This window comes from Trematomus bernacchii, unplaced genomic scaffold, assembly GCF_902827165.1.
Source record: "Trematomus bernacchii unplaced genomic scaffold, fTreBer1.1, whole genome shotgun sequence".
Taxonomy (NCBI): Eukaryota; Metazoa; Chordata; class Actinopteri; order Perciformes; family Nototheniidae; genus Trematomus; species Trematomus bernacchii.
In genome coordinates, this window is record NW_022987527.1 from 72134 (window position 1) to 93591 (window position 21458).

Here is a 21458-nt window from a genome sequence, read left to right on the forward strand (position 1 = left end):
TTACAGCATTCTACATTGTCAATTATTTAGATTGTGTTTAAGTAGTAATATAATATTTCGGAGTAGGGATTGCAGCACAGTGTCAGCTAATCATATGACGACTCAAACCCTACACAGAATGAGCGCAAAGGTAAGCTAAATGTTTTTGCATAACTCCAATCAGGTTTCTCCCGAGGTAAAAATGTACTAGATGCAATAATGCTAATGCAAGGATGCTTCTGACCTGTTAAAGGTCACACTAACATTTCCATGATACATTTACATAAGTCAAGGTGCTCTGTACAAAGCTCAGCTAAACCAGTTGAGATGCATTTATAAATGATTAAATGAAAATGTTACTTAGGTTTTCCTTTTGACGATCACAAAAGTCATATTCCTTTTATATGTAAAGTGCGATAAATGTCTCATTAACACAGGTTCCAGTGTAAATAATGATTAGATACTTGATAAAATACTTAACAGTTAATCACTTCATTAGTATCTTTTTATAATTCTTTGTTAGTTTAAAAGTTTAGTCAAATCATAGAAGAAGTTCCCTTATGAGTCATTTATTTCCCAGGTTTTTTCAACAGTTATTTCCATTTTCACTCATGGGTCTACAGGTTTTATTTTGATGTGGAGGCCATTAAGTGAACGAAGCACCAGTCGAGGAATTATCTGTGGTGTTTGCGTCGGGTCCTCGATCAGATGGTATCTCTGCAGTGTCAGCGCTGTTGACACTTTCAGCTCGTTCATAGCAAAGTTCTGACCAATGCAGTTTCTGAGTGAGGAAAACAGCACCAATGAGTGGAATATGGTGACAAATTAAGCTTTAAAGTAACATCATATAGGAAGACAGCACTTAAGGTTATGGAAATCAGATGAACAGTCAATACCAAATGATATATATATTTTTGATTGACATAATATTGGAATAGGTTGGACAAGAAGGCAACAGCAACAGCCTTTCAGTAAGCCTTTCGTGTTTGCCAAATATGTTTTTACTGCAGGGCTATTGTATTGTAATGTGTTGTAAACTTAGCTGTAGCCCTATTTTTAGTAAGCTAGTCACACGGTATCATATGAGGACAAACCTTGGCCCAGCAGAGAAGGGTACGAATGCGTGAGGAGGCCTCTTGGAAACATTCTCCGGGAGAAAACGCAGTGGGTCAAAGACCTGTGTTGACACAAGATGGAAAAACAAACACCAGTGTGGCATTAATCAAACTTTTTCTTAATTTCTCCCATGAACATGTAATGAGTTCATGCTCACGCACACCCCTAATACAGTGAGGGAATAAACCATGCTAGGTCCTAGGAGTCACTCTGTGATATGCTGACATCTCGGACCAGTGGGGGCACTAGGGTTTGCATTAATTGTGCACTAATTGAATGACTTTGATACTTGTGTGGTGGCCCTGAAGTTGGTCTATTCTCAAAAGAAGAAGTATTTAAGATTGTCGCAGACTGACAGACAAAGAATCATCGTCCAACGTCATGTTTTCTGAAATGATATTGTGTTATGATCCTTAGGGCCATCATACCACGACAGTATATGATTTTTTAAAAATGTATGTAGAAGTATCATAGGTTTACTTCTATGGGCACATGTGAACTTACACATTTAAAAATACTTCCACAGAATGATCTTCTTTACTTACTTCAGGGTTTTCCCAGACAGTTGCATTCCTGTGAAGCGAATACACACTTGTTCCAATATGACTCCCTACAAATAAGAGCAAAACAAAAATGTATTTGTAATAAGATTGTGCAGGGAAAAACAATTAATATATTATGTTTGAGACAATTTTGCAAACCTGCTGCTATAATTCAAATCATGAAGGTTAACAGGTTAATTTGTGCAAGCTTGACTCAATAAAAATAAATGTTTTCAAAGTTAATCTTCATACGATACGATATACTTTGTTGTCCCCGTAAGGACATTTTGTTCTGGACTCCGTCCTGCAGTTCCGCATACCTTTACCTTATCTTTTACCACAGGGTATAAACGTTTGATGCATGCAACTGTATGCTGTTTTATTCACATTCATCTGCAAAGAACCATTAAAGACAAACCTGCAGGCAAAGTCCTTCCATCAAAAAAGGTAATGGTCTTGGTGGTGATTCTGGACATTCTTGGTACCGGAGGGTAAAGGCGGAGGGACTCTTTTATGAACATTGTAGTGTATGGAATTTTACTGAGATCCTCCCTAAAAAGTAAACAGACAAGTGTTAGTTCAACAATTGGCAGCACTGACATACATTTGCATTGTTTTCAAATGTAAGCTCACCACTCCATGGTGTCCTTGCCATCCAGGGCTTGAAGGACCTCATCCCGGCACATCTTCTGGTACTCTGGGTGGCAGGCCAGAGAGTAGAGGATGAAGGACATGGCACTGGCTGTAGTGTCATGGCCTTCAAACATGAAGGTGTCCACCTCTGCTTGTATATCTTCATCTGACAGACCCTGTTTGTTCTCATCCTTAAATAAAAGGCAAACTTAAAACATTAGTAATGAACATATTATGTCTTAATGTGACACTACTACTCCAATTAAAAACCGTACAAGTTGCAGGCCTATTGGAATTGGCACAGAAACAGCTAATGTCTGTCGGATCCTTTTACAGGTCAACTGTGTTTGGAAAGAAAGGACTCATTGACATTTTAGTTACCGAGTTACAGAGGTGTCCTTGAGTAGCTTATTGTGTCATATTGATTATATGTGCACAACAGAAATTTATAACTTTTAAGTTGCTGCTCAAGAGTCCCTCATAAGAGTAAAATAACCAGACTGTTGCCTTTGTACCAGTGGCCATTGACCAGTGGCCTCATGCTCAGCATATCAATGCTCATTCGAAAAACCTTCTGCGTTTCCTTTTGCCCTAGTTTTTTGCCCCTTGCAGGTTAAGCACATACAGTATAATATTTGCGTCATCTCAGGTTATAAACATGACACAACTACGCTTTTTTAATGTGCGGCAACTTTAAGACTGTTCATGCTTTAAATATCTCATTACTAAAATTCTCACGATTATTAATTCATTATCTCTATAGAGAGCTTGCTGCTTTGACAATTGCAGTTTTTACGTATGTTGTTTTTTTTCATTGATCAGAAGTGTCTCATTTTGTGAATTCAATACATGGCACATAACATACTCTCGCTAAGAGAAGGATGTCCAGAAAGTCCACGTTTCTCTTTCCCTGTACGCGATCCAGCTCGTTCTCCTCCTTGAGTGCTTCTTTCCTCTTTCGTATGACTTCCCCTTCAAAATAAGAGAATAATTAATGAGCATATCCCCAGTAACTCTTAAAATGCAGCAACCATAAACCTACAGTTTAGAGCCTATACAATTTCGATGTATGGGCAAGCTAAATTCAGTTTTAGATTGTCATGAAGGTAATATCTGTGAACATCTTACCTGTGTGACTGTGAGCCACCTTGCATGCTTTTCTTAGTCTGAAGCCATGTGGGCTGAGGTAGAAAATGAGGTCATTGTGGTATGGAAACATCCTGAACCGCAGGTTAATCAAATTACTGAGCTCATACACTGCCTTGATGTATTCATTTGTTCCGCTGAAATAAGAACGTAGACAAACAGTTCAGACAACTGAGAACATAAACCTGTAATTGTGAATGGCGGGAAAACGTTTGTATGGACTCGCCTCTCGGTCTGACAGTTGCTGTTGTAGCTGAACGCACACTTCATGATGCTGTCCAGTGTCATAAGGCTCACGTGGTTAAACAATTCAAAGGACTCATTGGTTTTTGCATAACTCTCCCATTTGTCCTGGCAACAGTGAAAGAACAGATGTGAGGTCTCAGCAGGACGTGGAAAAAACTTCAACACACTTAGCTGGAACAACTTTGACATAAAATAAGCCTAAGCCTATATTTCCTCCACATCACTTCACCATTGACTACTTATTATAGCACTTTACACAAAGCATTTTCCTTGTACAAATTATGTGAAATGCAACTTGGCAAAAAAACAGACACTGATTTTATAAACAAAAAAACTGTCATTAACGTACCAGCATGGTTTTAACAGAGTCTGACATCAGATTTACGTAGGGTTTCAAAACTTCAAAATGGAAACCTGGGGTCAAGAGCCTTCTGTTGCGAAACCACTTCTGACCATCAGACACCAATAAGCCATCACCTGAAGACAGACAGAGGCAGTATGGATCAGCGAGGGAAGCAGCTTAACAGAAAATACTGTGCAGTAAACCAAAATATGCTGTAGGAGAAAGTAAAAGCAATCTTACCAATCCAAGGCTTAATAAAAGTATATGCCACATTATCTTTTGGCTCTGTTACGAAACAAACAATTACAGATTATGTTACATTGACCTTTGTTTATTTAAATGCAGATAATAAACCAATATGAGTCTGCATGTATACGACGTAGTAAAAAGCATTGTCAAAAGATGAATTTGACTTAACTGCTACATTGTAAAGGTTTATGACTTCAGTAAAGATATAAAACAATGGCTCACACACCTGTAGATATCAATATAGTTTTCACATAGTCTGGATGGTGAATGCTGAGGAAACAAACAAAGGGACCAAACCACATCGGGAAAGCATAAGGGTACTGCTGTCCCCATTTCACAATCTTTTTCAAGTCCGACCCATCCTGTTTAAACTGAAAGTAAAAACATAAAAACATAGATTAAGCTTAACCAATATGCTGGAGCCTGAAGAGGACAAAGTTATCCCCTGAGTTGTGATGCTCTATAAACTAATACTCAACTGCTAAGTTTAAGCCTTAATTGCATCCAAATTGTTACTTAAATAAATGTAAAGAAGTTCAAATCAGGGACAACCCAAATTAAATAACACCAATAATAATAATAATAATAATAATAATAATAATAATAATAATAACATAAGAATACGCTTTGAATTTCCTTTTTTCGCAGTGTTTTCTCAGGCTTTTCTTATTGCAAATCTGAGTCTGTTGGCACATGATGAGACTGGGGATGACCTTTGACAGTTGCAACACTGGGGAAGCTGCAAAAAGGGACGGTTCATCAATCAATCAATCAATCAATCAATCAATGTTTATTTATATAGCCCAATATCACAAATGTTACATTTGTCTCAGTGGACTTGCAGTGGTTGCATTCATTCTTATTCCTCTGATCAGAAACATGCTAGAGTGAGGACAGGAAGACACATTCTACATCTGCTGCTGAAATGACTATTCTCCCATGCAAATAAACAAATGAAATGTTACATTTAATCATCTTTAAATGACAGGGTAGTAAAACGAACATCATTTATATGTGTTTCTTGGAAGTTTTATTTCCATTAGAGTGAAAGAAAACATGGAAGCAAAATAAACCAAAATAACAAGTACATGAAAAAACGATCTTTTTGCCTGTAATGTCCTTAAACAGTAACTTCATAATTTTGATTGTTGGCTGCTCATTTAATAACTATTAATTTTACTAGTTTGTTGTCTGCTCTTGTGCTTAGTGAATACTAAAGAAGACCATTTGTAGAATTCTGTTGAGTATTAAACAATTGCGTGAGTGTGAGGGTATTAAAATAAATTGGTCAGTAAGTCAGAGATTCTATTATTATTAATACATTATTATTATTAATTGATTCTTGCACTTGCTTCTGCGTCACTGAGCAGTCATTATACACGTTACCTCCTTTAGATGTCCAAAAAGCCAGTGCGACGGTGGTCCTGGAAACAATTCCATACTTTGCATCGCAGCTCTTCTTTGGGCGAGCAAGACTGTCAACTTATAAACAACGGCAACAACACAGAGCACCGCGATCAAGTGGTGCATGTGGGGTAAGCCCAGCTGATACTTCACGAAACCCTCAGTTGACTCCATGCTTGCGACTTCCTTGATGATGAGCAGTGATTCACACAACACAGTTTTGTGTGTGTGAGTGTGTGTGATGTAGCCACCGGAATGTGGGTGGAGAATGTGGCCCGCCCCGAACACCACTACAGCTCCGTCTGTTGTCATTAGTGATGGGAATTATGGCTCTTTGAAGGGAGCCGGAACTTATGGCTCCGTTCCTTTCAAAGAGCCGTTCAAAAGAGCAGTTCAAAAGAGCCGTTTTTTTTTTAAAGGGGGCGGGGTTACTAGGTTTATCTGCGAAATAATCACCAGGATAATGATTGACTTTATTGCCAGACCTAATGTCAATAATCTGCATTGTAAACATGACACAAGCAGTGGCGACTGGTCATTAGGGGCAGGTGGGGCACAGCCCCACCTAGTGTCAGCAGAAAGTATTACACATAATGATTACAAAAAATGCAAAGAGATGCAAAAAAAGAAATAAAAAAATATATAAAATATATTTTAAGGTCATGTTTAATCATCTGATTCGTCTGTACATTGCTGTTTTAGTCTGTGTTCTTCTAATTAGTGTCTACAGTGCCGTTTTGAGCCATGTGGGACAAAACCTGATCATGCCCCACCCTTTCACTGTCAAAGTGAACGGTGACTGTAAAAACTACACTGCGCATGCTCAGAGTATTTTTCAATGTAATGTGTGTGGCAAAAAAAAAAAGACCATAGGGGCACAGAGCTGCCATCCCCACCATACGTCATCTCACATCATTCAGAGCTGATTGGCTGTAAGTACGTGTGCCGCGAAAAGTGTGATGTGTGTGAAGAGGAGACGAGAGAGCTGCAGTGACGCGTCCTAAAACCAGGAAGTAAGCTGCAAAAAAGCAATGAGGTTTCTCCATAGGATTTTAGAAAATAGCTGTAAATAAGATCTGTGGGAAACGTACCTGTTAGATAAATGCACGTTTTGTTCAGCCAGATAATATCCACATGTCTACCCTACTTTTATAATTTTCGAATCATAAATCTATCAATTAGATTTATGATAGACTTTTGAAACTACAAGAAGATAAGGAGGACTTTTACAAAAAAGTTATAGAATTTTTTGTCCAGAAGGATAGGAAAATGGACTTCATCTTCAAGTCAAGGTAAGACCGCAATTTTTTGAAAATGGGATCTTACTAAGAGAGAACAATTCAATATTTAAATGATAAAATTACATTTTTTGGGTATCCTTTTGTTGAACTGTCTGTTTAAAATTAATCGAAGCATCAGACAAAAAAAGCTTTTGAAAATAATATTATATTTTGGTTTAGGTCAAAATATAACATTTGTAAACCTGAAGAGTCAGTGCCAGTGCCTCACCAGCCATGAACCTCACTGCACGTCACTGCAGAAGCTTATATATAGACATCTAAGTTTTTTGTGCCCCACCACTTTTGTACATATAAAAACGCCACTGGACACAAGGTGGCGCCATATCCATGTCATTCATGTCAGTGAATGTACTACTTTGAATTTACCCTCTGTATGTGTTAAAGGGGACCTCCCTGCTGAAAAAAACAGCATAGAGGCTTTGCATATGACGTCACGGGTAACGTGACGTCAGCCCAACGGCCATACTGGAGTACCAAAACAGACACCGTAATACGTCAGCGCTGTTTTTTTACCGGACATATAATTGTTAACTTCTGTGCCATTGTTGGCTGCGGCAACAGAGGTGATCGAAACAGGGGGCCGAAGTCATTTTACAGGCTGCCGGCGGTTATAACACACCAGGGTGAAGCAACACATGAACTTTCAAAGCGTCGCCGGGAAAAATGGCTCAATAGGATCGGACGGGAGGATCTCAAACCATCCAACCACAACTATACTCGCGTTTGTGGGGATCATTTCACGTCAGGTAAGTGTCGGGTTTTACATACAAACATTCAAAATGAACATATAACCCACGTACTAAGACATGTATCTTAACAAGGAAATAAGAATCCTGGAGTCTGTCATCGATCGACATATCAGATTGTGGAGTATCTACAAAGTAGTCATCCCTTGGCTCAGGTCATCTTCACACCAGTCTGTCAGTCCCCTGCAGTGCTTCGTTTAACTGTAATTTAAAGTAATTCCTCCCCCTACTGGCCATTTGATTATATGTAAACAGTAAAGGCTGTACAGTCCATGGCACCTTTTCAGAGGCTTTTGGTTTCCTCAATTATTTGTCATGTTCCTATGTCTTGACACCAGCATTTTAAATATATCTAAAGTCTGACTTCGCTTGTCAAAAGAGGTCAAATTTGTATTAACAGTTCACCCAGGATATAACTGACCTACAATCTGATTTATTTGCAGGTAAATCAGTGGCACTTTTTGACAAAAATCATCCTGACTGGGCACCGTCTGTCAAATTGGGCCACGAGAAAATTACAGCACCTTCCCCTGCTACACATGCCAGGTATAAACGCGCCAGAAAAAGGTCATCCATCGCACTACTTGATCTCTACAGCATGGTATCTGATATACCATCTCCAGAAGAGCCCGCACCAGTCCTGGGAGCCACTGGGGAAGAAGAAGGACTGATTGAACCAGAGACTGGCACTGCAACTCAGACTGATTTGACTGGTGAAATGATTGACAAAATGTCATTTGAAATTAATAATGTAACAACAGAAAATGTTAACTTTCAGAGAGTACATTTAAGGGCGATGATGACCATGTGCGGTTCTACACGGGACTTCCTACTTTTGCTATTCTAATGATGGTATACAATCTTGTGGAACTGCACATCAGTGTGAACGCTAAGCGTCCACAGTCTAAATTTCAACAGTTTATACTGACACTAATGAAATTAAGATTAAACCAACCCCTGCAAGAGCTGGCTTATAAATTCAACACATCCACGTCTACAGTATCCTGAATAATTTGTGTGACACTGTAATACCCGTTGATTGAGCCTTTACATTCTGTTACACCCCAATCAACCCATATCAGATTAAAAAATATTACATGTTTGTATTGTAATTACAAATGTAGTATTACATTATTGTCAATGTTGTACTTGGTCAATTAAATGTCTTGATAATCAGAGCAGTGATTTGGGGTTTGGTTGTGTAGGGGAATGTTTGAAAAATTATTTAAGCTGTTTTCAGGCATGGAAGATTAATGTTTTTCTCTCAAGTTTTCTATTGTCAGATTGGACACATCCCAAATTGCTTGAATGTGGTTTCAGACCTGCACTGCACACTGTAATAGTACTGGTAGAATATTTAAGCTTGGGTAAATACATTTTGAAAAAAACAATTGAAAGGGCAAAGTATTATATTTATTACAGGTTTCCAATTTACACATTGAAAAAGGGTGAAAAACAAGTACATGCTCCTTTAACTGTAAGGCAAGGCAAGGCAAGTTTATTTATATAGCACCTTTCAACACAAGGTAATTCAAAGTGCTTTACAAAAATGGAAGACATTTTAAAAATGGCATTTAAAATCAGTCATTAAAAAGAAAAGATAATAAAATAAACATTAAAAGAAAAAATACATGGATAAAAGTTAAAAGTTACAGTGCAGTTTAAGATGTGAATAGTTCAATTAAAAGCAGCGGCAAAAAGAAAAGTCTTCAGCCTGGATTTAAAAGTAGTAAGAGTTGCAGCGGACCTGCAGGTTTCTGGGAGTTTGTTCCAGATATTTGGAGCATAATAACTGAATGCTGCTTTACCATGTTTAGTTCTGACTCTGGGGACAGAAAGCTGACCAGTCCCTGAAGACCTGAGAGTTCTGGATGGTTCATAATTTAGCAGTAGGTCAGACATGTATTTTGGGCCTAAACCATTCAAAGCTTTATAAACCAGCAACAATATTTTGAAATCTATTCTTTGACACACAGGAAGCCAGTGTAAGGACTTCAGAACAGGAGTGATGTGATCCACTTTCTTAGTGTTAGTGAGGACTCGAGCAGCAGCGTTCTGAATCAGCTGCAGCTTTCTAATAGATTTTTTAGTGAGGCCTGTAAAGACACCATTGCAGTAGTCGAGTCTACTGAAGATAAAAGCATGGACAAGTTTTTCCAAATCCTGCTGTGACATTAGTCCTTTAATCCTAGATATGTTCTTTAGGTGATAGTAGGCTGATTTAGTAACTGTTTTAATGTGACTGTTGAAACTCAGGTCAGAGTCCATGACTACACCTAGATTTCTGGCTGTATCTGTTGTTTTGAACATTGCAGACTGAAGCTCAGCGCTAACTTTTATACGTTCTGCCTTGGCTCCAAAAACCATTACCTCAGTTTTATCTTTGTTTAATTGGAGAAAGTTCTGACACATCCAGTCATTGATTTGTTCAATGCACTTACTCAGTGTTTGAATTGGAGCATAATCTCCTGGTGAAATTGTTACGTAAATTTGTGTGTCATCCGCATAGCTATGGTAACTTATTTTGTTGTTTTTCATTATCTGAGCCAGTGGTAGCATGTAGATGTTAAAGAGAAGAGGCCCCAAGATGGAGCCTTGAGGTACCCCACATGTCATATTTGTCAACTCAGATGTGTATTTACCTATAGAAACAAAGTTTTTTCTGTCCTTTAAGTAGGACTCAAACCAATTTAGAACTGTTGCCGAAAGTCCCACCCAGTTTTCTAGTCGGTCTAGTAATATGTTGTGGTCAACAGTGTCAAACGCAGCACTGAGATCTAATAATACTAACACTGAAGTTCTGCCACTGTCTGTGTTTAAGTGGATGTCATTGAAGACCTTTACAAGAGCAGTCTCAGTGCTGTGGTTTGGACGAAATCCTGACTGGAACACATCCAAACAGTTATTTAAATGCAAGAAGTTACTCAACTGTTGAAATACAACTTTTTCAATGATTTTACCTAGAAATGGCAGGTTTGATATTGGCCTGTAATTGTTCATTACTGAGGCATCTAGATTATTCTTTTTTAAGAGCGGTTTAATGACTGCAGTTTTCAGGGCCTCTGGAAAAATACCTGAGTGAAGAGATGTGTTTACTATATGAAGTAGATCTGAGGCCATGCAAGGAAAAACATCTTTGAAAAATCCTGTTGGAATAATATCAAGGCAGCAGGAGGAGGATTTCAGAAGTTGAATAATGTCCTCTAAGTTTTTACCATTAATCTGATGGAATTGTGTCATGGTGTTTGAATTGATATTAGGTGGACATAGGGACAAAACATTTGCTGTACCTGATGTAGAGGCACTGACTGCTTGTCTAATTTTCTGAATTTTGTCAGTGAAGAAGGAGGCAAAATCATTGCACGCCCTGGTGGATAGAAATTCAGAGGCTACTGACACTGGGGGGTTAGTTAGTCTGTCGACGGTAGCAAACAAGGCACGTGCGTTGTTTTTGTTTTTGGTAATGATGTCAGAGAAGAAAGACTGTCGTGCGTTTTTCAATTCCAAATTATAAAGGCCAAGTCTCTCTTTATAGATTTCAAAGTGAACCTGGAGATTTGTTTTTCGCCACCTACGTTCAGCTTTTCGACACTCTCTTTTTTCTGTTCTCACGGTCATGGCCTTTCTCCATGGAGATATTTTCTTGCTAATCACTTCCTTTACCTTAGTTGGAGCAATGGTATCTATAACATTTTTAATTTTTGAATTGAAATGATCTACTAGCTCATTTACTGAGATGTTAGCAGGGGCAAGTGTGGATGAAAAATTATGAGTAAAGATTTCCCTAGTATTTTCTGTTAAATAGCGCTTTGTGGTTACCTCTTTCTGAACATTTTTGTGAACAGAAATAGAGCTCTCAAAGAAAACACAGGAATGATCAGAGAGTGCAACATCAGTCACCACAACCTTTGAGATATTCAGACCCTTTGAGATAATTAAGTCCAGAGTGTGCCCCTTATTGTGCGTGGGCTCCGCCACATGCTGAGTCAGTCCATAGTTATCAAGAACACAAAACAGTTCTTTAGCCCCTCTGTCCTGGGGGTTGTCAACATGGATGTTAAAATCACCAACAATGACTAAACGGTCAAAGTCAATACACACTATAGACAGCAGTTCAGTAAAATCATCAAAAAAGCTTGCACAGTATTTGGGTGGTCTATAGATATTTAGGAACAGAGCTCGAGAGGAGCATTTCAGCTGAAGGGCCACATATTCAAAAGAAGCAAAGTCCCCATAAGATGTCTTCCTGCATTGAATGGAATCATTGAACAAAATAGCAACTCCACCCCCTTTCTTATGCATTCTTTCCTGACTCATAAAACTAAAGTTGGGAGGGGTTGATTCGATAAGAACAGCTGCACTGTTATTTTGTTCAATCCAAGTTTCCGTTAAAAACATAAAATCGAGATTGTGCTCAGTGATAAAATCATTGATTAAAAATGTTTTTCCTGCCAAAGACCTGACATTTAATAAAGCTAGTTTAAGTTTGTTAAATACACTATCAGTAAAAAATGTTGTGACAAGCTGTGGCTGACATGGAATCACTGCTAAATTTGATAAATTCACACAAACGTTTGAGCACTTCCTGTTTCTAAGCTGATTTACCGCTCTTAATCTATTACCTATCAACACAGATATCGGCAAAGCTACTGGCAGGCAGGGCCCCGGCATGTGCTGGAAAGAGTTGAGAGTGCCATATGCCCTTGAGCCTGGACCCAGCACATATCAGTAAAAGTTTGTTGCGTTTTGTACACACACATCCTTATCAGGCTTCGGAGACTGCAGATGCTTTCTTGAAGGGATGGGAGGTGGTTGACGTAGGCACGGTGATGAAGACGGGGGAGATGGTGCGCGTCTCTGCTTCTGTGATTTTGGTGGGCGTTGTGGAAGGGCGGGGGTAAAGGAGATGCTGCCAGGGGGGGGAGGTGGTTGACGTAGGCTTGTCTTCGGTGATTTTGGTGGGCGTCGTTGAGGGGCGGGGGTAAAGGACATGCTGCCAACCCTGCATCTCGCCTTCATGCGGTCATCGAACTCCAGGGGGGAGGGCGAGGGTGAAAGGGTGAGCGGAGAGTAGAGAGAGCTGTGGGATGAATGAAGAGTATCCTCAAAGGCGTTGACAGGGGGGGTGACGGACAGTGGAGACTCCTCCATTTGTGTCATAGGTCTCCCATAATCAGAACATTCCTCAGGCGGGTGCAGTGATACTTCTTCAGGGTTTTCTGCGCAATGTGTTGTGTCTTTCTCCTGTTTTGATTCCTCTTGCCGCTTGTCCTTGGCAGAGGGAACAGATTGCTGACGCAGGCAGTTGAATATGTTAGAGATAAACAATTTCACTCCTGACTTGTTCAGGCAAACTCCATCTGCCTTAAAAAGATGTCTGCGATCCCAGAAAAAGTTAAAATTGTCAATAAAATGGACAGACTGTAAGCTGCAGAGATCACCTCACATAACAGAGATAGATTAACATTGTGTCCATATTACAGTTTTTTTCAATGCTAAAACACATTTTTTGAAAGCAGGGCTTATTTTCTCAAAACACTAAACACAATTCACAAAACCATACATACAAAGTGCAAAACACCTACTGCAGAATGAAGCACTGCACCCAGAACTACAGAAACACCACACTTTTGCACCAAATGGCACACACTTCATTTATAGTACAAGACATTTTGTAAAACCAACTACACACCATCGTGCTCAAGCACACTCATCTTTTATGGCGTTTGATATAGAGAATTCTGCAAATAAAGATTGTTCAAGTCTCCAAAATATGTGGAGAAACACAAATATACTGTTGTTATACTTTTCAAAAAGTGGAAAGTTGAATTGCAAATTGGGTGCAGAGCTGAACATGTGTTTAGAGTTTTGGATATTTGAGCTGAGGTTTTGCACTTTCAATGTCAGTTTAAATAATGATGCTTTGTGTCATTTTAGTGTGCACAACTTTTTTTGATTGTCACACTTACATGTTCTTTATATAGATTTAATGTAAAAGAAACATGTTTAATCAAATAAATATATACAATGTCATTCAGATTGATTAGTACTTCTGTTTCTTTTGAGAGGGGACATGCTGATGACATTTGTCACAACACCAGCTTCCTTTGGGGGCAACTGTTATACCAACACATTCAAAATGAAACCAGGTAGTTTCACAATTTGTGTGATCACATCCTATCATGGGAAGCTTTTCCTCTCCACGACAAAGGCACCACTTGGGTATCAGTGGTTGGGTATTGGTTGGCTGAGTCAGAGTGGCACATAGAGCAGGGTCTGGTATCAGGCAGAGAGGCCTTTTTGGTGCAGTAATGGAGACTGGTGTAGTTGCACTGGAAATTCTGGTGAAGAATTGCCCACTCAACTCGAGGAGAATGACCTTCTGAAAGAATTCATGAGCTTTGGGGTATACCTTCTCCCAAAAGTCAATATATGGGGTTATGTGTTCAAGATGAATCTTTCCATTCACCCACAGAACAAAGTCAGCATATTCAACATCACATATAAATAACTGGGTCTGCACTTGATAGAAATAGGCATGGGTCTTCTTCAGCCTGTCCTGTCCATCACGTGATTCCAGACATGTATGGTCTGACGGTGCAGCAACACAGTAGCGGCATTTAATTTCCAAAACACCTACACCACAGCACTTGCAGGACACAACACCATCTGGAGTAGCACCTAAATATGGAAATGTTGGCGATAACACGAGCCCAGAGTCCTGGCAAATGAAACTGTCATGTCGATTCATAATTGTAATGTAATCTTCACGTGCTGATTTCTCGTGATTACATCCCCATTCAGTAGCTGCAGTTTTAAATTTTGTGGCTTCTGGGTAACAAATAGCTTTAATCAAGCTAAGCGATGGTTTAGTTGCACTTGTTGAACATGCTGCCTTCATACGAGATGCTGTAATCCGCCCAGCTCTGTATCGATACCAGAGTTTGGATTTGGCCTGTGTTTTTGTGGCCTTCTCAATTACATCCGCCTCCGGCTTGGTGATAGCTACATTGATCCCTTGGCAATGTTCTGTAAGGGCTTTATGGTCCATTTCTAGGCAGTTCTCACTTTTTAAACTAGAAAGCGGCTTAGGAAATGTTGACAAAGTCACTTTTGGGACAAAATCGGCATTGTGTGGAGCTGAGATAGATTTCAGTGATGCCAGGAAAGACTGTTGCTCAGCATCTGTCGCTTTTGGAATCTCCCTCGAGTGACGTAAAAGTGGTGTTGTTGTTGTTAAATTAGCTGCATCGCCAAGGCTGTCAATTGCTTGGCTTAAACGATTCCTTCGGGTTTTAGCCGAAGTAAAGTCAATGTCAGCAACAGGGGAAGGTGTTACATCCTTCACTGATCCAGGTAGAAGCCAATACGCCTTTTCCTGGGTAACTGTCTTGGCATCACGTATCCGTATAGATGTTTCTATGTAGAAAAGGAGAGATGCAACATGGGTACATGTTGATCCCAAACCAGCCTTGCAGTTGCAGTTAGCTGTGATGACTGCACCATCCTTCTTCATCAGTACCCACGGACATGTTGGCGGCAGCCCAATACTCTGAGAATGCAATACCTGAAAAATAAAATACAAAAATATTATTGGATTGTTGACTTTTTAGAACCACCAATATTTTGGTCCAACTTTACTTTAAAATACTGATTGTTTACACAACCAGTGGGTGGTCAGCTCTTGTCATATTCCTATGCTAGGTAGCACATAACAGAAGCTGACAACCAAGAATAGGTTTACAACTTTTGTAATTTAAATATATTGCAATATATAATAAAGCTTTATTTATAAAGCCCTTTTCATAAAGCACGTGTAGCTCAAAGTGCTTTACAAAATGGCACACATCACAAGTTAAAAATAAACCACAAGAAATTCCCCTCAGATCAGATGTTAAGACCTTTACAGGTACATGCAGCATAGCAACAACATATAACATTTTAACAGGTTAAGAGACACGAGGAGGTAAAAGGTATGATAATAAAAATAAATAATAAGACACACGACTAAGTTAATTGATGCAACAATATAAAACCCTATAAAATAAAGTACAACAAAAATAAAAGCTGGTGTTTAAAAATGTCCACTGAGTTGGCCTCTGATATTTCTTGGTAGCGTAGTGGATAAAAGCAGCCTCACCCATTTTATTTTGGGGGACTTTAGGGATATTTAAAAAGCCAGCTGAAGAGGCCCTCACGAAATATGTACTCACTTTTCCAGCTATTACAGCCACATCTCCTTGATATGCAACGCAAACGTCGCGGATCCACCCGGATGTGGACTGGTTATGTGCCTCGAGTCCTTTGTACGCTTTCATTTCCTCCATGGTGTACAATGGAATAGGCGAAAAAACCAGGTAGTTCACGATATCACAGTAGGAAAGTGAAGGCCATGAATTTATATCAGTGCTGTAATCCTTAAAGGGAATCAAATAAGGGTCCACCGAACCAATCGACGCACATTTTTCTCTGTAAACGGTCTTATCCTCCGGGTTTAGTGATTCGTAGTAGTCTTTCATTTTCGCCATTTTTGAACGCTCCCGCCAGTAGAGTGGTACTCCAAGATGTCTGACGCGAAATCCCGTGACGTCATTAGGAAGCCTCTATAGACCAGCTTAAGATGGTTGCTGGTTTTAGCTGGTTTTAGCTGGTGTTAGGCTGGTGTTAGGCTGGTGTTAGGCTGGTGTTAGGCTGGTTTAGTTGGTTTACCAGGCTGGACAAGCTGGCCAGGCTGTTCTGGCTGGTTCAAGACCAGCCTGGTCAGCTAAACCAGCATAGACCAGCATGGATGTCATGCTGGTCTATGCTGGTTTTAGCTGGTAGTTAAGCTGGATGCTGGTGAAGCTGGTATTTATGCTGGTCTACCAGCAGTCTTGCTGGCTAAACTGAAACAGACACAGACAGACAGAGAGGGCGGGACACGGGGGGACGGCGAGACGGCAGTGGTTGAAACAAAGCGGTATGTTTTGACTGGCACTAACGGCACTAACGGCACAACGGTTGAGGAGTGAAGATCAGTTGAGCGTTTCTGTGACTCCGCCCAGCGGCTGCTCTTCTGAGAGGCACCGCTCTGACAGCTCTGTCTACTGGGAAACACGCTAAAAGTCCTTCTGGAGGTAAGCAACACTCCACAATTTCACCAAGTCTGAGAGTTAAAGCTTTCTCGAAGGTTCGTTTTGCTTTCTTACAACGTTACGTTAATGTTAACGTAACCTTACATTTGCTAGGAGGCTAGCTGTCTTAGCTAACAACAGTTAGCCAGGGTTGCCAACTCTCACGCATCTGGCGTGTGACACACGCTTTCACTCTCAATCTCACGCTCTCACGCTGCCCAAACTATTCTCACGCCAAAAACAAGAATACCGAAGACTAGAAACGGTTTTGAAAACTTTTGTCACATAGTGATCGTCTTCTCAATAGAACATCTTTGATAATGTCTTCTGGCCAATCAGAATCACGATAACGGCGTGGTGTTGTTGCAGGAAGTCCCGACGGAGAATACTTTTGCGGTAGTACATCTCTATACATCGACAGCGTGTATGTAATTACATTGCAAATACTGACTTGAGCCCCACCACTGTATGCGTTAGCCCTACCATAGATTACGCAACAAAAATACTCTGGAGCCGCAACTGCCGACCCGTATTGTGCATGCGCAGATCTAAGATCCAGTAGAAATGATAAAACAGTAAAAGTCTGCTGCTTATTGTTCTACTAGGCCAAAATAGAGTCAAAGAGTATATGAGAGTGAGAGTGTGTTAATTAATATATTTGGCAGTTTGGAGTAAGTCTGTAGATTTGTTTGTGTGTGTGTGTTTCATGTATAGGCCTCTCACGATAATTAATTTTGTTGGATACATTTTCCCGGAAATTATTGCGATAAACGATAATATTGTCGGCAACGTTGTATGACCATTTTAGACCACTGACATAATGATAATATATAATAATAATAAGTACATCCTTTCAAACTGCTAGTCACATCCTCATGTAAATGGCTGGTTTACCAGCCTGACCAGCCTGACCAGCCTTGTTGGTCTTAGCTGTTTTTTTCAGCAGGGATCATGCAAAATGCACTTTTGTACGTCTTTTATACATGAATATGTGTCCCCGGTGTTTCAGGGAACTCACCAAGTGTCAGAAAACACAACCCTCTCTATTTTCCTCCATACCCAAATCTCTAAAAAAGGGGCTGCAACGGATCTGATAAAAACTGATCCAGATTTGAACACTGTCCTGACGTCAGGACGGTGGCGCTACGGCTATTGGGCCAACTCCACCAATCAGGAGGAGACCGCCACGGCCATTGCCGTTCGAAAGCGCTGGAGACGCTGTAGTACATATGCCAGGCCAGTAGATGGTGCTGGTGTTGTAAACTTAGCTGTAGCCCTATTTTTAGTAAGCTAGTCACACGGTATCATATGAGGACAAACCTTTGCCCAGCAGAGAAGGGCACGAATGCGTGAGGAGGCCTCTTGGAAACATTCTCCGGGAGAAATCGCAGTGGGTCAAATACCTGTGTTGACACAAGATGGAAAAACAAACACCAGTGTGGCATTAATCAAACTTTTTCTTAATTTCTCCCATGAACATTTAATGAGTTCATGCTCACGCACACTCCTAATACAGTGAGGGAATAAACCATGCTAGGTCCTAGGAGGCACTCTGTGATATGCTGACATCTCGGACCAGTGGGGGCACTAGGGTTTGCATTAATTGTGCACTAATTGAATGACTTTGACACTTGTGTGGTGGCCCTGAAGTTGGTCTATTCTCAAAAGAAGAAGTATTTAAGATTGTCGCAGACTGACAGACAAAGAATCACCGTCCAACGTCATGTTTTCTGAAATGCTATTGTGTTATGATCCTTAGGGCCATCATACCACGACAGTATATGATTTTAAAACATTTTATGTAGAAGTATCATAGGTTTACTTCTATGGGCACATGTGAGCTTACACATTTAAAAATACTTCCACAGAATGATCTTCTTTACTTACTTCAGGGTTTTCCCAGACAGTTGCATTCCTGTGAAGCGAATACACACTTGTTCCAATAGGACTCCCTTCAAATAAGAGCAAAACAAAAATGTATTTGTAATAAGATTGTGCAGGGAAAAACAATTAATATATTATGTTTGAGACAATTTTGCAAACCTGCTGCTATAATTCAAATCATGAAGGTTAACAGGTTAATTTGTTTCAAAGTTAATCTTCATACGATACGATATACTTTATTGTCCCCGTAAGGACATTTTGTTCTGGACTCCGTCCTGCATAGATAGTACTTTATTGATCCCAAATTGGGATGTTTTTGTTGTTACAGCAGGTAAACCAGCCTGACCAGCCTGACCAGCCTTGTTGGTCTTAGCTGTTTTTTTCAGCAGGGCTATCATGCAAAATGCACTTTTGTACGTCTTTTATACATGAATATGTGTCCCCGGTGTTTCAGGGAACTCACCAAGTGTCAGAAAACACAACCCTTTCTATTTTCCTCCATACCCAAATCTCTAAAAAAGGGGCTGCAACGGATCTGATAAAAACTGATCCAGATTTGAACACTGTCCTGACGTCAGGATGGTGGCGCTACGGCTATTGGGCCAACTCCACCAATCAGGAGGAGACCGCCACGGCCATTGCCGTTCGAAAGCGCTGGAGACGCTGTAGTACATATGCCAGGCCTGTAGATGGTGCTGTTCTCACTGAATCTGCCCCTGCACAAACAGAGCTATAAATTGTCAAATTGAGCAAAATGAGTCATGGCTAAAATGCATGATCTGTTTGGTATTTTGAAAAAGAAAAGTATAAATATGCCTTATATAGGTATGGTCCTACACTATATTATTCAAATATAGCATGATAGGTCCACTTTAAGTAAATAAAGTTGCCTTGCCTTGAATGAAATTCATGCAACTCTTAATATTAGATAGTGTGTTTTTAAGTGGCGATGGAGATTATTTGTTGACCCTGCTTTAAAGGATATTTTGCCTTTACAAATGGTGAGCTTTATCACTGCCTGGGTTTTGCTTGAAGTGCATCCAAATGCTGCTGCGTTTTCGCGTTTGGCTCATTTTCCATCCGAAAAACACGTCGTCTACCTGTCCTGTACCACTTGTTATGACTTCTCTCTCTCGCATATTCCGTTAAGACCCACCCCATCTCACTCCTCGTGCTGAAACCTACCAATCAGAGTAGGGGCGGGTCTTCACAGAATACGTTTGGGGAACAAAATCAAGCTTTTTAAAAGGCGAGTGGATTTTGGCAGGCAGTGAGTGCGGACCAACGATTGAACGATAACAAGAACGGCTCTCACCAAGTACGACTCGGTTCCCCTCGTTCGTACCAAAGAGCCGTTCAAAAGAATCGGCTCGTTCGCGACCGACACATCACTAGTAGTCATACTCACAGCCGAAGGAGGCTCCCTTCTTTCGGGTGTAAAACCTTTGTCAGGGGTTCCCAAACTTTTCAGCCCGCGACCCCCAAAATGACAGTGCCAGAGACTGGCGACCCCCCACCACGTGAATTGTCAACGGGGGGAGTCCTTACTGCGGGGACATTCTACAGATGGCCAGTCCGCCCCTGAAAAATGTCTATGCACACGTTATTAATAATAATAATAATAATAATTAAAAAAAATGTTTTCATCTCGCGACCCCCACTTTGGGAACCCCTGGTCTATGGTGTAAAGTATGAAAATAAGGAGCCACTCCCCACGCCCCTCTGAGAGATATTGGTTAAAAAGAACACTAAGGCGCGTTCACACCGGAGTACTTTTCCCCATACTTTTCCCGTTTAGTTCCGTTAGTACCCCTTATGTCGCGTTCACACCAAAAAGAGTACTTAGTGCCGGGAACTTTTACCCCCATTTTTAGTGCCTGCTGAGAGGTGGTACTCTCCTGGCGACCCCCCACCACGTGAATTGTCAATGGGGGGAGGGGTGCTAGTGAATTGTCAACGGGGGGGCTAATGCTAATAATGCTAATGTCAGCAAATACAATGGCGGCTTCAAAAAACTTTTCAGAGTTTTACGGGCCGTGGTTTGCAATTCGCCCAGCCAATCAGAAATTGGTACTTTTTTCTCCCCAGGATAGTCCCACCTCTCTAGCAGGCAGTAAAAATGGGGGTAAGAGTTCTCTGAACTAAGTTCTCTTTTTGGTGTGAATGCAAAATTCCAGGCACTAACGAAACTAAACGGGAAAAGTACGGGTAAAAGTACTCCGGTGTGAACGCGCCTATTGTCTCCCAACACCTGCATTCTTTAAGTACAACGATTTTACAGCATTCTACATTGTCAATTATTTAGATTGTGTTTAAGTAGTAATATAATATTTCGGAGTAGGGATTGCAGCACAGTGTCAGCTAATCATATGACGACTCAAACCCTACACAGAATGAGAGCAAAGGTAAGCTAAATGTTTTTGCATAACTCCAATCAGGTTTCTCCTGAGGTAAAAATGTACTAGATGCAATAATGCTAATGCAAGGATGCTTCTGACCTGTTAAAGGTCACACTAACATTTCCATGATACATTTACATAAGTCAAGGTGCTCTGTACAAAGCTCAGCTAAACCAGTTGAGATGCATTTATAAATGATGAAATGAAAATGTTACTTAGGTTTTCCTTTTGACGATCACAAAAGTCATATTCCTTTTATATGTAAAGTCAAGTGCGATAAATGTCTCATTAACACAGGTTCCAGTGTAAATAATGATTAGATACTTGATAAAATAGTTAACAGTTAATCACTTCATT

General features: G+C 40.3%; 1 protein-coding gene and 1 long non-coding RNA gene across 2 annotated transcripts; one reads left to right on the forward strand and one right to left on the reverse strand.

The window, feature by feature from the left end:
• Nucleotides 1-528: 528 nt before the first annotated feature.
• LOC117474789 (cytochrome P450 4B1-like) lies at nucleotides 529-5926 on the reverse strand. Its single transcript, XM_034120797.1, has 12 exons — nucleotides 5641-5926; nucleotides 4481-4625; nucleotides 4246-4290; nucleotides 4012-4139; nucleotides 3643-3767; nucleotides 3399-3553; nucleotides 3136-3242; nucleotides 2271-2461; nucleotides 2056-2189; nucleotides 1641-1705; nucleotides 1074-1156; nucleotides 529-760 (listed from the first exon to the last, which is right to left on the reverse strand). The coding sequence occupies exons 1-12, from the start codon at nucleotides 5830-5832 to the stop codon at nucleotides 589-591; spliced, it is 1542 nt and encodes a 513-aa protein (XP_033976688.1). The 5' UTR covers nucleotides 5833-5926; the 3' UTR covers nucleotides 529-588.
• Nucleotides 5927-7452: 1526 nt separating this feature from the next.
• LOC117474856 lies at nucleotides 7453-8479 on the forward strand. Its single transcript, XR_004555123.1, has 2 exons — nucleotides 7453-7705; nucleotides 8149-8479. It is a non-coding gene; the product is annotated as an uncharacterized LOC117474856 (long non-coding RNA).
• The last annotated feature ends 12979 nt before the right edge of the window (nucleotides 8480-21458 follow it).